This window comes from Pleurodeles waltl, chromosome 8 (assembly GCF_031143425.1).
Source record: "Pleurodeles waltl isolate 20211129_DDA chromosome 8, aPleWal1.hap1.20221129, whole genome shotgun sequence".
Classification (NCBI taxonomy): Eukaryota; Metazoa; Chordata; class Amphibia; order Caudata; family Salamandridae; genus Pleurodeles; species Pleurodeles waltl.
Window position 1 is genome coordinate 1289658716 of NC_090447.1, and position 17249 is coordinate 1289675964.

General features: G+C 44.2%; 1 protein-coding gene across 2 annotated transcripts in view; it reads left to right on the forward strand.

The window, feature by feature from the left end:
- SACS (sacsin molecular chaperone) overlaps positions 1-17249 on the forward strand; it is a 427729-nt gene that overhangs the window by 308785 nt on the left and 101695 nt on the right. For both annotated transcript variants that reach the window (XM_069202245.1, XM_069202246.1), the window contains one exon: positions 7087-7178. In XM_069202245.1, the coding sequence (XP_069058346.1) occupies positions 7087-7178 (92 nt within the window). The remainder of the gene's footprint in view (positions 1-7086; positions 7179-17249) is intronic.

The following is a 17249-nucleotide window of genomic DNA, read 5'->3' on the forward strand; positions in this document are numbered from 1 at the left end:
AGCCACACAACGAGGGACTCCTAAGTCACCATCCGGTTCAAGAAGACTCTTCTGTACTAATGTGAGTGAAGGTGGTACTATGTTTTCTGATGGATACTTCTAACTACAGATTCCATACCTTGTCAATATTGCCAAGAGTCTACTGATCCAGAAAATTCAAAGCTGTTCTCCTGTGCTCTGACAGGTAGTGCTGTGCAACTCTGCATCAATGCTGCTCTGGAAGTGACAAACTGAGCTGCATTTAAGTGCCATACATGTGCACTGACATAATTTCCTTTCTTTCCACTCCTACAGATGCATATCCGGAGCTCTGCTCAGTCTTTTTTCTTCATTTCCAAAGAAAACTTTTTCTTCAGTTTTTCCACCATGCTAGGGATATCACCCCCTAAGACTACAGGGTGTAAGCCTTGTAGGGACTGTCACAAACATATGTCTTTGACAGATCCCCATGAGGTTTGCATTTAGTGCTTGGGTGTTGCACATCTCTTAAGCCTGTGATGACTGTACCCAGATGAACCCCAAAACTATTTGAGATTGCAAGGCAATGCTCTACATGGTAAAGCAGTAGAAGGCTCTCCACTAGTCCCACTCCAAGTTAAAGTTGAGCGCACAGAGCCCTCCCAGTTCCACTCCTGAAGTCGTTCCTTAGGCCGATCTTCCTCACACTTGAAGTCTCCAGGTAAGTCAAAGGAAAAACCTGAAAGGTCCAAACGGGACTCTGTCCCTTTCCTACCACTCTTCAGAGTGTGTCACCATGCCTAGCATTCTCATTTTCATTCCTCTTAAGAGCTGCTTCTATCTCTGGCTCTAATGCACACTAGTTTCTAGGCCTATTGACGACCTCACAGCAAGTCAAAGCCATTTGTGAGGCTGTGCTGTGCATCCTTGTCACACTTCCAGTTCCCTCTGGGGTGCCTATAGGGACCAAGGATCTGCAGCACTTTCCAGTCAAATTATTGCTGGCAGAGTTCGCTTTAGCGCCACCTGGACCCCTTGAATCCTCTTTTGGTTCTGTACTGCTGTTAGGCTCGACACCAAAATCCACACCAGCCCCTAGATCATCAACAGCGGCGGAGATGCCCGAAAAGGACCTCCACCCCATTGTGCTGTCCAAGTTAGAGACAGCTTTGGGTCGATCTAAGCTGCATCCAGATCTTGATGTGCCACAGCCTACATCGATTGAACCCATTGGACTCAGATACACTACCACATGCATGTACATTGCACCAGCTTTTGACTTGGACTCTGATCAGAAACCAGCCATATGGAGCCGAAAATGGAGGGAACGGGTAGGAACGAGCCTTTGCTTATGATGTAGACAACATGGACTTCCAGGAAATCAATACACTGGACACCTGCCCCCCCCGGCCTAGCAACTGAGGAGAGTACTGAATTTGTCACAATATTTAGAAGGGCTGCTGCGGTCCTTGCCTTTCACTTCCAGACTATGAAGGCTAAAACGAACGCCTTCGTACAGGTCCTACAGTCCAGTTAGACACCGACCGGATCTCTTCTACCCATTAATGAAGTCCTTACTGACACACTGTTGGTCACTTTGGCTTTGCTATGTGTAGTATCTTCCGCTGCGCGTGCTACTAGAACCTTACTAGTTTCTTGCACGCGCAGCGGAGCCGCTCGCACAAGCCTGTTCCTCGGTGTTCGGGTTTTCCTTACGCGTGCGGTGCGCAAGGAATCGACGAACGGCAGTTGGGGAGCGGAGGAGTGACAGATCATCGGCACTGGGCTGGGGTGATAAAATGTGGATATATTTGACGTGCTTCGTTACTCAAAATAAGAATAAACATTGTTTTGACGGATTATGTCTCCTGGAAATACTTCACAGCTTACCATATGTAGCGACGAGCTGTGGAGCTGAATCACCCCAGGCTATCACATTGTTTCTGCAAGGCCCACACATGCCTGTTGATCTCTTCCACTTTAATCCTTGGGGACCCAATGTCAATCACAGGAAACTTAACCAAAACTGCCTGCTGTTTCTCCCATGACCCTCTAATCAAAGGGTGTATCTACAGGAAGTCCTGATTCCTAGGGAAACGTGGCAGCCATCTTTAAACAGTAATTTTAACCAAGGATTCTATGATTTTTTTTTCAGTTTAAAACTTACTGCGAGGTTGGTAAGTTGGTAAAGACTTTGCAATCTTGGTTTTACATTGTTTAAAGTGACATTTTTACTCATCTAGCTGTCATGCAATCTGTTAACCCTCCGCCACCATTTTTGGAAACACCTGGAGAGCCGGTTATACCATGGAAACAGTGGTATGATGCTTTTGAAACGTATTTGGGGGCTATTTGAGCATCAAGGTTCAGACCTGAAAGGAAAAAATGCTTACTACTGCATTCCTTATGATTTGAGGGAAGATCCGTATTTAAACATTTACCTGATATTCAGCTGGAAGAAGGCGAAGAACTTGACGAATTTGAAGAAGCTCTTAAGAAACTGGTTACCAGGTTTGATGCTCCACCAAGTTTAGTCATAGCGAGACATACGTTTTTTAGGAGGGAACAGAAAGGTGGAGAAGATGTCAATACTTACATATCTGCATTGAGGAAACTTGCTTCAGACTGTCGTTTCGAAACATTTACTGATCAGTTAATTCGTGACCAATTCATTTGTCACTGTTCGGATAAGTCTGTCAACCAAAAGTTGTTGTCCTTGGGAGATCTATCTTTATCGGATTCGATCAGAATTGCAAAAAGTATTAAAACTGCGATCAAATCAGCCAAGGAATTAGAACATGCACAAGTTGAACAAATTAATGTAGTCCAGAGATCTGACGACAGATGCAAGATGAACATTCCGTCTTCCAGCAAAGGAGAAGTGGCCAAATACAATAGTTTCTTCAAACAAACTAACCTATGTTTTAGGTGTGGTTATCCATCACATCTAAAAGGAGGGAAGATCTGCCCAGCAAAAAATGTTCAGTGCAGATTATGTAGTAAAACAGGACATTTTGCAAAAGTGTGTCAAAGTAGCAAAAGTGACAACACTAAGGTTAATGCTGTCGTTGGTGATAGTGATGACAGAATGGTTGAGTTGATGAGTAAAATGCAAGAAATGATTCTGGATGTGGGTGACCATGACATAAGAAGTGGTAATCCTGATCACTGCATTGATCCTTACATTTTAATACAGGTTGGTGACAAACATTTAAGGTTGTTAGCTGATTCGGGCGCCAGAATCACTATGATTACTCAGGAGTTATTTGAACAAAATTGGAGTACACAAAAATGTAACCCACCGGACAGGTCACCAGTGTCGTACGAAGGTAGGAGGATTGATTTAGTGGGTTACTTTGAAGATGTGTTGGTTTTCAAAGGACGACTGATTTTTGGGAAGGTATATGTGGCTGTAAAAGGATTGAACATTTTGGGGTGGTTCCATCAAGGGTTGTTTGGTATGGTTTTGCGTCCAGGTACAGGTGATCAGGTAACAGTTATAAGAGATTCCTCCGATATAGAAAATCTGCTTACTGAGTTTCCTAGAGTCTTTTCGGGCGAATTAGGTAGGATAAGAGGCTTTACACATAAAATAAAAGTTAAAGATAATGCCGTTCCAATAAAACATAAATTGAGAGGTGTACCATTTAGTGTCAGAGATGAGTTAGAAAAAGAATTGGAGACTTTACGAATGAAGGGAATCATTGAACCTGTTGATTCTTCGTTATGGTTATCACCTTTGGTTGTGGCAAAGAAAAAATGGTGAACTAAGAATATGTGTCGACTTGAGAGCTCTTAACAGAGAGATTTGGGTGGACTCCCATCCACTGCCAAAGATTAGTGAGATGCTCTCTTGCATTACTGGAGCGAAACTCTTTACGAAACTTGACTTGGCTGCTGCTTTTCACCAGGTAGAATTGACACCGTATTCTCGTCACTTCACTCCCTTTGTTTCCCCGTGGGGGACGTACCAATATTGTCGTATGCCGTTAGGACTGGCGTCGGCAGCGTCAGTGTTTCAGAGGATAATGTCTACGCTGCTTAAGGGCATAAAGAAAGTGTGTGTGTTTCAGGATGATGTATTGATCCATGCTGGTGATCGACGTGAACATGATGGGATTTTGATGCAAGTCCTGAGAAGGTTTAATATTGCTGGGGTTGTGTTGAAAAGAGAAAAATGTCAGTTTCTCCAAACGTCAGTAGAATATTTGGGGCATGTCTTGACTGCAGAAGGTGTTTATCCCTGACCAGGTCTTGTAGAAGCGATTGTGAAAGCACCTGCACCTCAGGACAAAGTTGGTGTCAAATCTTTTTTGGGACTTTGTGAGTTCTAGGTTTATAGAGAATTTTGTGACTCTAATCAGACCCATTTCGAATCTACTGCAAACAAAAACAGATTTTGTGTGGGATGCTGAATGTGCAGAAGCGTTTGATATTATTAAGCAAAGGTTGGGTGGCGTTGGTGTATTACAATCCTATGATCATAATTTGGAGTGTTGTTTGACTGTGGATGCCAGCACGTTTGGCGTTGGAGCTGTTTTGACGCAGATCAGTGGAAAACTGGAGCATACCATTGAGTTTGCATCAAGAGTGCCCAGAGCAAATGAAATACACTATTCTGTAATAGAAAAAGAATTATTAGCATGCTGGTCGGGTATAGAGAAGTTTAAATCTTATCTGTGGAGAAGACATTTTTTGCTCCAAACAGACCATAAACCTTTACTTTCTATTTTGAATGGTAATAATGTCAAAAGTAGCACACCAAGAATCGCAAGATTTGCAGCCAGGTTGTTACAATTTGATTTTTCTGTTGTGCACATTTCTGGAGGAAAGAATGTGAGAGCAGATTATCTCTCTAGGTATCCCATTACTGAAGACGCTGGTGGGAAAGAGGATATTCAGGATGAAAATTGTTTCATTTGCGGCCATCGAATTGGAACTTACTGGGTTATTTTCCGAAGCGTGCTGGAAGGAAGCATCAACAAATGATCCTGTACTCTCTAAAGTCGTGACGTATGTCGAGGAAGGATGGCCACATGAGAAAAGTTTGGATCTTAGTGCTCAACCTTTTTTTAAGGTGTCTGATGAACTGTCAATTGAAGATGGTGTACTACTGAGAAATGATCAAATTGTACCTCCGGAAGTTATAAGATCTATTATTCTGAAAAAAGCACATGAAGGTCATTTGGTTTCTACTCTTACAAAAAAAAAGGTGAGAGAGTACGATTGGTGGCCGCAAATGGACAGAGACACTGAAACATTAGTCAAATTTTGTCACATCTGTTCCACCAGTGATAAGACCCTCAAGACATCAACTCCTCCGCTTAAGCCTATTGAATGTCCGCCAGGTCCCTGGGAAAAGATTTGTATCGATTTGTTAGGGCCGTTCAATTCACTTCCACCTAAATTACGTTATGCTTATGTTGCAATTGACTACTTTTCCAAGTGGCCTCATGTGAAGTTTGTAGAACATGCTGATTCCACGTTGGTTGTGCCTTTTCTAAAAGATGTGTTTTTGGAGGAGGGCTTTCCCAAGGAACTTGTGTCTCATAATGGGGTCCAATTTGTTTCAAGTGAGGTTGAACATTTTATGAGTGATTGTGCTATCAAACATTTGAAGAGCTCACCTTACCAACCGCAAATGAATGGTTTGGTTGAACGCTTTAATAGAGTGGTTGGTGAATGTGTCCAGTGGGCTTTAGCTAATGGGTGTGTGGTTGATGCAGCTATAAAGAGTATGCTCTGGTTCTACAGAACAACGCCCCATACAAGCACGGGAGTGTGTCCGTTTGAAGCGCTGAGAGGGAGGAAGCCTGCTTCGCTATTTAGACCAGCTTGGTTGTCCAAATTTTTCAAACATTCTATGTGTAAGGATCACATTGACGGCAAGGTTCGTTCGGTATGAGGAAAGCTCAAGAAAGACAAAAAACATATTATGACAAGAAAAGAAGTGTGAAAGAGTTACGGTTCACGGTTGCTGATTGGGCGCGGGTCAAACTGTCTAGTTTTGTCAAAAAAGGTGACTCAAAGTTTTCCAAACCTTTGAGGGTTGACAAAGTGTTTGGTAATGCTGTTCGTGTTGGTGGACGCAATTTGTGGAATGTGGGAAAAGTGGTAAAAGTTTTACCAAAAGATGTTCCTTTGCCACCTAGCGACCCGCTAGAGCAAAATAGAAAGGTGAAGAAGTCCTTGAATGTACAAAAATCTGGTGGGGTTGAACCATTGAGTCCTAAAGTGGGGGACACATGCTCTGAACTGTTGCTTGTGAGGAAAAGTTGTAGAGTGCACAATTTACCTTTGAGGTACCGTTAAGTGAGATTTTTCTTGGTGTTGCTCAAGTTTTAATATCTATCGAGAAATGTAAAACGCAATATTTATTATTACCTGATGTTTTTTCCAGTACTTTATGGTAATGTAAGGGGGGAGATGTTTATTGTTTGTTTTGTAGGAAGGTTGGTCTTGATTGTTCGTTTTTCAAAAAGGGAAAACTAAATGTAGTATCTTCCGCTGCACGTGCAACTAGAATCTTACTAGTTGCTTGCACGCGCAGCGGAGCCGCTCGCACGAGCCTGTTCCTCGGTGTTCGGGTTTTCCTTATGCGTGCAGTGCGCGAGGAATCCTGAACGTCAACGAACTGCAGTTGGGGAGCGGAGGAGTGACAGATCATCGGCGCTGCGCTGGGGTGATAACATTTGGATATATTTGACGTGCTTCGTTACTCCAAAAAAGAATAAACATTGTTTGACGGATTATGTCTCCTGGAAATACTTCACAGCTTACCATACTATGCTTTGCCACTCCAGTCAATTGAGAAGTTGCCTGTCACTACAGATCTGCTCTAGGCGACACACAGCCATCAGTGGAAGATATGATCAGCTACTTTCTGTTGTGGTGGCAAAACATAACATCCGACATTTAAGAACATTTTAGCTGTCGTAAAATGAAGCAAATTGAAGGATCTACGACTGCTAAAACATTCCATACTTGTGTAACCTCTAAAACAAGTCTATGATTTCCTCGGTTCAAAGAGAGGATGAGTAAGAATTTTAAACAGATGTACTTTTGTAAAAGATAGTGAAATATTTTTCTGCAATTTTGATACTGAAATGTTTCCTTTTCTTTTACTAGGTCTTTCTTTCCAGGTCTTGAAGGTAGATTCCTATCCGAAAATCTAATAAATCGAATTCTTACCACTTTGAAGGAAGCTTCCAAATGTCGAGGTAAGATTAGCAATGCTGTTTTCTTTTCTTTTAACAGTGAATTTATTGGGTTTAAACATCCAAACCAAGTCCAGGCCCTTCATCGTTAACTAAATACCATTCTCTTTCTCCAGCTTCTAGAAATGTAACTTCCATTGAAGAGGACATTGGTAAAAACGTAATGGAAAACAAATTACATGGAAGCATAATTATGTATTGCAACTTTTTTGTGAACCATGCGTATCCCCACTTACCAACAGCTAGACAAAGCCTGTGCTTTTAATTCGTTAGACCTTCGTTGCCTTCTTGCAATAATTATTTTAAACATCCTGGTAGTCCTTCGTCCTGTCTCTTATTAACAGCTCAAGGCACCCTCCATAAGCTGCATCCCACCTGTCTTCTGATCTGATCCATCAGGCATACTTTTGATGCAGCTGCCACCAATTCCAGCTTTTATTTTCTCACCAACAGAACACCTGCTAAATTCACAGATACCTAAAATGACTGTTTTCTGCCAGTGTGCAGGACGAGGCCAACTTAGTTTTTACTTTTTGTGATGTTTATTTGACCCATGATCCTTGGTATTTATGGTATCCTTGGTGAATTGGTACTGTGTATTTATGTTTTCTACACTGTAAAACTTGCTTTTATTTATGCATGCCCTATCTAGTTGTGCACAACCATCTTTTGCCCCACTTCTACCGTTTGCCATGTAGGGATTTAGAGCTCGGTTGTTGTGTCTCTCTCATCTCCACGAGCACGCACATAACATGGGAAACTTGTTGTTATTAGAAACAAAAGATCTGAACCATACCATTTTACGTACGCACCTTCTCTACACTGGGCATTCACACATTCTCTCAACCAGTTGGCTGAATTTGAGGCAACCCCGATGATGACCCACTTAGCCTATCACACACATTGTTGCTACAGGTAACCTTCCCTCACGTTATTCTAGACTACCGTTAACTGGACAAGAGTTTCATGCAGCTCGAACCACGACCATCCCTCGGATCACTACGATGACCTGGATATGTGTATGCATCAAATTAAGCCACGAGATGACCTGATGTTCTGTGGCCGACCTGGGAAACAACAGCCACTCAATTTATGTTTTTGTATTTTTTCGTTTTTTTGCTCTCCCTCTACGACCTAAGAAAGTGTATGGGGTAAACCTTGCAAAGCAAAACATGTCAGCGGATCTTCCCTAGCTCAACTTGGTTCATGCCCAGAAATCCAACAATATTCATGAAAATTAAAGCACATCTTTTGAAAATGAGTTTAAGAGAATTTACAGCCTCAATGTCCAATAACGTAAGCAGTTTATAGGGTGAGATTGGTACCCCCCTGAGCCAACCACACTAGGGTTGGACACAAGTTACAACAACGTGGCCAGCTAAAGTTTTTTTGTATATGCCTAGAATTGTATTAACTAGCTACCCCAAAAATGTTTTAAAAATGATTAAGAGATAACAAATATGATAAAGCATTTCTCATTTCATCCAGTGGCTCAGCTGTTAGCACAAGAATGCCATTCGTTCACAGGAACATGCCCTACGCCACTTGGAGAAGTGTTTTTTAACCTTGTCACATTTGTGAACTTAGGTACGTTTTTGTGAGGGATAATCTAACAAAAGCACTTGGCCTAAATGTTTTCCAAAAACTTTTTTTGCAGTAAGCGTTTTCCCCAAGAAATGGTGTGTGAAGTCTGCAAATTCTGCAACTTTACAAAGTTGTACAGTCCTGAAATTCACCCACCCACATAATTTTCTTTCTCTCCTGGTGGCCTGTGCATGTGGTTGGGATTTGTCAAGAGTCATACCGTCTTTGTCATGGAACAAAAGTCAGAGCAGTTTCAACATGCTCCAGGTGATATCTGGCTTTCACTGTTCTGGATATTGTTTGTGGGAGATAAATCAAATTGTATTATATTGAAATTTTGAAATCACTTTCCAAATGCCTTGCAAGGCCTGAAGTGATTTCTTGTGTGGTCCGTGTGCATTATTTATAAAGTACCTCGTACTCCTGGTAAGGTCCGATTTGCAGTGGGTTTCAGGTCACATTTGGAGTGTACAGTTTAAAGGTTTTTTTTATAGTTTGGCTTAGGTCAATGAAGTTTTTCATGTGTAACGACAACTAGAGTGCCCCGTGTATTAAGTGTCACTGCGCATAAGATTTGTTGATGCCAAGAGCCTCAGAATATATGCAGCCCGCATCTGTACACTTCCCTTCTTTTGGATTTTGGCAGCCTCAAACGTAGAAACTACTAGTGATGTGCATCAGTGAGGTTGATTATGATACATAAGGCTTACTCAGTAGCACGTAATGAGCCAAAGTGTTGTAGGCACTGTTAAACCAGCAAGTAGTATAGTAAGGAGTCGACCCAGGAGCATCAGAGGTACAAACCTGTGGATAGACTGTTAAAGCATCAAACCACAGAGTATTAAATGTAGTGTAGTCAAATGTGTTGGAGGTGCAACCGATTGGATACAATATTAAACAACCAAGTCAAGAAATATTATATTGTGTCTACCCAGAAGTGAAAAAATAGCAACCCACTGGATATAACTGTATGCCACCTAACAAAGATGTATTATGTGGAGTTTGCTCAGCAGTGACAAAGGTTAACCCATTGGAGAATTTGTTAATCCACCAAACCAAGGAGTATCACATGGAATATGCCAAGAAGCAGCAGTGGAGCACCCTCTGGCGGTATGGATAAACTGTCAGGGAAACACTGCATGGATGAGGAGGAGAGAAACAACCTAACATATGGCAAGCAGTAGGGTAGGTACTTGAAAGTACAGGCACAGGACAGATACAAGCAGATCAACGGAGCGTAGTAGATTCATCTCAGATACAGTGGATATTAGAGTAACCTAGGAGAATACTGGTATATCCTCTTTGTGAGAGTGGTAGAGGAGAAGGGGAGATGCATTTGATCAGTCTGTGGAAGAGCTCCATTAACATTATCTAGTCAAGGAAGGTAATAATTCCCTTAGTCAAGTAGGTGTGGTAAAATGAGTTGGGAGGGTGCCCATGATGTTGCTGGTCCCTGAGCCAATAAAAGCATTGCCTGATTCAATGAGCGCAGAGGGAGGTGGGAGAAAAACAATGTAAATACTCTTTGTGCCTTTAGAAATGCTCTGGAAAATAATGGAGTGCAAAACAAGAACAAACAAACGGCCTGCATTTTACCTCAGTAAACAATATAGCCCCACAATTTCCACAAAACGGCATGCGCCTCGTGCTAAAATGAGACTGGCACCCTCAAATGCATGAAATATAGTTAGTTACATGCTAAAATGATGCATTCAGTTAATTGCTTTCACCACATTCGATGTTTCATGACAGTCAGCTGTACTGTGAGGCACGCTACCAGCGCACATTTTGAGTAGGGGTGTGCGAAACTTGTGTAATTTGCAGCAGCATAATTTAATTATTTGAAATGCATCTCGCACTCACCAGAGTGGTTATTTCAGGTGAAAATTAAAATGAAAGTGTAATTTCGAGTTGATTTCCGGTTGCTCGCATTTAAAACACTGTTGCTCACGTTCATATTTGTAGTTTTGAGTTTAGAAATTACCAGAACAGCTATCTCAAGTAAACAAAGGTTGACTGCCCACGTTAAAAGAACTGCTGCTGGCATTTAAGACCCTGTCCCTGGAGCTAAAAAATTCCCAGACTGTACACTTCATGTTACAATTTCTCCCCTGATTCGAATCTCATTGCACAGCGTGATGAAATGGCGTAATCTTTGTAATTTTCCATGCATTTCATGGCATGTAATTACCAAAATTACATCGTTTCGATGGTCTAATTAAAATTTCGCCCAGGTCTTATTCTGAGGTGGAGCCTTTGTAATCTGACCAGGATTCCATTCATAGGGCTGCAGGAAAATCTGCAGTGTGGATCGTGTTGGACACATCTTCTGTCTGTAGGATCTCTGAAGCTTGGATAGTCTCAGCGCATGCTGTTGAAGCCATAAAGTTGGACTAGGTTCCCAAAGCTGAGACTGTGTTATCAAGACCTTATGTGGGATAGTCTTTGCAGACAAGATCAGTGGTGCGCTTCTTCTATCTAAAGCCTCCTGTGGTTTTCCCAGTTTAGGCAAGCGTATTGTACAATGTTGTTTTTATTCCGTAGCAGTGTTCCGGATATCATCAGTGATACCAAAACGTACCAGACATCTTTAAGTCTTGGTTTATCAAACTCAGGCCATGAGGGCAATCCCTCTCACCAATTGACCTCGCTATGTACAGGTAGGTCTAGATTTCCTCCTTACTCAGGGCCACAGTCTGTGCTGAGGGGCACATAGCTCTTTGCTTTGGGCAGGCTTCCGTTTCAAGGCCAAACAGCTTCTCGGGAGGCACTCAGGACTGCTGGCACATGGGCTCGAGATAGCAAGCAGGACAGACCGAACCAGATACTATTCTTAGTCTTGTAGTCAGTCAGGGAACGGATGGATTCAGCTATGGTATCAAATTTTCAGCCCCGCTAGGACTCAAGAAAAGTCGATTCAGTTCATTTTCATAGCTGGGAGTTGGAATTTCACACCCAAATCTCTATTGTAACATCATAAAATTGTGATAGAACTGGTTTCGGGCAGGCCAAATCGATCAGTCTACAATCTGCAATTTACAAAATAGCAGAGGCCTTTTCTTAGGACCAAGAGCTTTGTTCATCCCTCTGTACTTCATTGTGGATGTTACCAGTACGTTCCAACAGAAGGAAGAAACACAGTGCTGGATTTAACCTTGGTTCACCTAAATCACAGGTGATTGGAAGTTAGCTTCCTGAAAAGAGAGAATTTTCTTAGAACCGTGAGGTAAAGCAAACAGCTGTTTGATATGTTGGTGGCATGGACTTTCATTGAAATTGAAGACTCACACAGAATCCCGACATTTCTTACAGCATTACCAGGAGCAGGTCAAAAACCCAGTGACACAAACCAAGAAACCTTGTTCCATTGATCAGTACTGAAATGGGTAACCAGGACCTTTGTTTTTATAAGGATTCAGCTTAAAAAAAATGAAGGACATTCACCATCAAGTGTTTGCCAGACAGGTGTTCAGGTTCAGATGGTTACAGTTTGATATATAAGTATCCTGATGGCATTAAAAGGTGAAGATACACTGTGTAAAATCTGCATACATATAGAATCGTGCCACAAATTGATGTAATGAACTAGCAAATGGGCACATCTACAGATTGAATAGCAGTGGTGAGAGTGTAGAAACGCGGGGAACATCACAGTTTGCCAACCTGGGATTAGACCTAAAGGAGGGAAGGAAGACAGCCTGAACTCTGTTGATAATGAAGAATTAACATTAGGAGATTGTTTCATACTACCAAATGGCAACGTCTTTGTCTTTTCATGTTGGAAAACATGCTTTTATGTTCATTACATTTACTTTATATTTAGTGCTATTTGGAAGAGTAACACCATCTGATAGAAACTTCTAGCCTCAAATTTCTTAATTTAGAATTATCTCCGAGTGTCAGACTGGATCTGGACATTTTCTTGAGCAGTTCCCCTGCACACCGGTGGGCGGCGCCCTTTGGCTCTGCATGGCATTGTCAGCATCGTTTGCACTAGAAGCAATGTACACGGTGCCTATATAATCGCCACCTCAGCCCACTGACATCAGTTCTTTCTTTTCACACCAGTCAGCGCAGATCCAGAGAAGAGCTATCCCAGTCACTTTTTGAGTTACCTTTTTTTGACCCTTTTGTCAAAGATTCTTGAGCCATTGTTTCTTGGGATGGCATGGATGTCAAAGAAGAAGGCTGGCTTCAAGCCCTGTGGCACCTGTCATTGGCAAATGTCAGTGATGGATCCACATCTTGTTTGCTTTTGGTGCCTCAAGTGTGACCAGCACACCAAGACCTGCATAGATTGTCGTGCAATGCACTCGAAAGCCTTGATGGAGAAGTTCTTCAAGCTCCTTGCTGATCAGCGTACAACCCCGTGGGGGTCTCAAGCACGGTCAAGAGAAAGGTCTCGGGATCAGACCCATGCAAAGCGCTCATCATTGCAGCCAACATCGTCTGGGCATTTGGGTAAGTCCAGCAGGCATAAGAAGAACAAGAAATCAAAGAGGTCTTTGACTTCACCCCATTCATCAAAGACATCCAATGAGACAAGGGAGTGTCAGCTTTGGAGGCCTGTATCCGTGATTGCGTCTAGCCATCGCCGTACCTCCCTAAGTTTTCAGGAGCCAGAGCATCCCCCCCCCAACGTTGTGAATTTTGTGAGGCCACATTTGGGTGTCCATTCCTGCTGGAGCGCTTTTGGGACCTGCAGATTCCAGAGGAGCCTCTACAGATCTTCTGTCATGGGTTTGCCCCTGGCACCAGTCAGGCCCCTTCAATCCACCCATGGATCTGGACCGGCGCCCTTACCTTGTGCCGGCTCCACTGTCGATGTCCCTGGTGCAGGCGGTGCAGTCCCCATACTTATCTCCAACTCCGACATGAAGTAGGATAAGCATCATCCAACACCGACTCTAACGTAAACTCGAGGCATTTCACCCAGGTTGGAGCCTGTTCCCTATTTCTTTGGTCTAGGACTTGGGAATTATTGGGAGTGTCCAGTAGGCCCTGATGAATACCAGCCCCTAAATGTTCTGAGGACACCTGGTGTGAGGATTCACAGATGCCATGGACTGGACACTTCTCAAGATACTGGCTTTGTCTCTCCTCCCTAGATCGTTTTTCATTACCAAATAGCAACATCTCTGTCCTTTCATGTTGGCAAACATGCTTTTACACCCAATACAGTTACTTTATATGTAGTCCTGGAGGTCCTGGACTTTCAGCTGTCCTCCATGGCTGTCAAGACAAACTTCTTGATGGAGGTGCTTCAGCCAGGAGTGATCCCATCCGAACCCCTTCTCCCGCTTAACATAGCCCTCACAGACGTCCTACTCAGAGCCTGGTCCAAGCCCTGCACAGGGGCTCCTGTGAATAGAACAATTGCCTCCGCCATTGTGCTGCCCCCGAGACCTCAGTTTCCTCACCCAGCATCCTTACCCAAACAGCTAGATGGTCCAAGCCTCCACTTCCAGAGTAAATCCTGGCACATTCCCTACCACTCCACCAGACAGGGAATCCAAGAGGCTGAATACTTTGGGAAAGGAGATGTTTTCTTTTGCCAGTCTGGCACTGCAGTCAGTGAACACTGCATGCCTTTTGGGCTAATGCTCCCATTCGCTCTGGGTCTCGGTTGTGCAGGTGCTGCTTATGGTCTCGGAGCAGGCCCAAGCCATACTCTCCCAAGCTATTGCCGATGGTACAGACATAACCAGGTTTTCCATATACTGTGGGCTGATTCAGCTGACGCACTAGGCAGAGTGGTTTCACTGTCAGTGGCCCCTAGATGCCAAGCTGGTTGAGAACCACTGGCTTTTCAGGGGATGTCCAGGCCTCCCTCATGGACATGCCCTTCGATGGCTACTGACTTTTCGGAGACTAGGCGGACTCAGCGCTGGAGCACTTCAAGGATGGCAGAACTATGGTCCTTGGGCCTTTCAGTGGCCCCTCACTAATACCGGTCTGCCTTTCGTGGCCATGGAAGGGGCTTCCAGCCATGTATCTACCCGCCTAGCCAACACGGACTGCAGGCTTCCCAGCCCTTGCGTACCTGAGGTACTTTACCCACAGAGCTCCTGGGTCAGGTAGCCACCTGTTGGGCCAGTCCACCCCCTTCCTGGCGGTCGCAGCCTCCAAGCCTCTTCAGTTTGCCCTCTGACCATCACGGGCATCCAATGGGAGGCAGGATATGCCACAACCTGCACCACTGGAAGTCAATAACATCTGGACGTTGGGTTTTCCAGTTTAGCTAAAGCCACCAATTCCATCCCCTTGCAAAAGGCTGATGGAGGACCACATCTCATTACTCTACCAGGAAGTGGCGTCTGTCTTGGCCAAGAGAGCCAAAGAGAGGGATCGAGCATCAGAAGTAGGTCGTGGCTGTTATTCCCACTACTTTTTGGTGCCCAGGAAGGATGGAGGCCTTCGTCCTATCCTAGACCTGTGCCCTCTTAATTCCTTCCTGAAAAAGGAAAAATTCAAAAGGCTCATGCTCACTCAAGTCCTGTCAGCCCTGGACTCAGGAGACTGGATGGTAGCATTGGACTTGCAGGACGCATACTTCCACATTCCCATTCTGCCTGTCCACAGACATTACCTGGGGTTCACGGTATGCCATGAGCACTTTTAGTTTGCCGTGCCCCCCTTGGCCTTTCCAGCACCCCTTAGGTGATCACCAAGGTGATGGCGGTGGTTGCAGCTCATCTGTGCAGATCAGGGGTAGCAGTCTTCCCCTACCTTGTTGAGTGGCTGGTTAAGGTGAGCTCTCCCCAGGAGGCCATCTTCCACTTCAAGACTACAGCAAACCTACTTCTCTCACAGGAGTTCACTATAAATGTGTCAATGTCATACCTGATCCACTCTCCGATGCTCTCTTTCATCTAGCTGTTCTGGACACAGTGTCATTTCGGGCTTATCTTCCCGAACAGCGAGTCCAGGATTTTTAGGCTATGACACCCACATTTCAGCCTCTATCCTGGCTTTCGGTGCAACTGACTCTGAGGCTGCTGGACCTCATGACCTCCTGCATGCTGCTATTAACACATGCCTTTTGGCATATGCGGGCTCTGTAGTGGGACCTGAAGTTCCAGTGGGCCGAGCATCAGGGAAATCTCTCTGACATGGTTCAGATCTCAGTGGGCACTGTGAAAGATCTGCAGTGGTGGCTGACGAACAGCAGGATACTCTTCTCCCTTCCCCAACCAGATGTGATAGTAATGACAGACTTGTCACTCCTGGGATGGGGTGACCATCTGGTAAAGGTGGATATCAGAGGTCTCTGGTCTGACAGAATCTAGACTGCATATCAACCTGTTGGAGCTTCGTGCGATCCGATTGGCAATGAAAGCCTTTCCACCCTCCATCAAGAAAAGGCAAGTGCAGGTGTCCATGGACAAAACCACCACCATGTGTTACTGCAACAGACAGGGTAGGGTTGTGGACCCTCTGTGAAGAGGCCCTCCACCTCTGGATATGTCTGGAACGTCAGGGCGTTTCCCTGGTGGTTCAAATCCTGGTGAGCTCTCTGAATGCCAGAGGGCCAGTGAAGGGTTATTTATCTGCTGTCTCTGCCTTTCTGCAGCTGCCAGATCAGCCCTCCTTCTTCAAGACCCCTATTGTAAATAGGTTTATTAACGGTCTGCAACACATTTCCTACAGCTCCCTTCCTTATGCCTCAATGGGACCTTACCTTAGTCCTTACCCTTCTAGTGTGCGCTCACTTTGAGCTGCTTCAAATCTGCCCTCTTAGACTCCTTAACATCAAAACAACCTTTCTGGTGGCAATTACATGTCCCCGGAGGGACAATGGACTTCAGGCGCTGTCCTCTCAGCCACTGTACATCTCTTTTACCCCAAACAAACTGGTCCTTCGGAATCAAGCATTCTTCTTGCTGAAGGTAGCCTCCCTATTCCATGTTGGCCAATCTATCACATTGTCTACTATTTACGCTCCACCTCATCCCTCTAACTAAGAAGAGAGACTCCTCCGGCTGGGCCCAACAAAAGTGTTATTCTACCTTGACCACTCAAAGAGGTTCTGGGTAGACAGCCCACTCCTCGTAGGGTTTGTTGTAATCAATGAAGGGAATGCCATGCAGAAACAAATCTTCTCCCAATAGATTGTACTTACATTTTGATCTGCTAGGCAATGGCCAATAAACAATCCCCGGAGGATTTTGATGCTCTGCCAGCAACATGGGCCTCTCTGCACACGTTCACCTAGCACTTCTGCCTGGGCAGTCAGATCTCACAGGACTGGTACTTTGCTTGTTTGATCATGCAGGACTTTCTTTTCTAAATCGGCTTTGCAGACCCTCCTCTGAGAGATATTGCTTGGGAATCTATTCTAAGGTGAGGAATCTGCATCTAAAAATCTCTATCAGATAAACAAGTTACTTACCTTTGGTATCACCTTATCTCGTAGAGACTAGCCGCACATTCCTTACCGACCCACCCATCTTCCCCGCTCTGCGAAACATATTTTTGGGTACAGGTCTA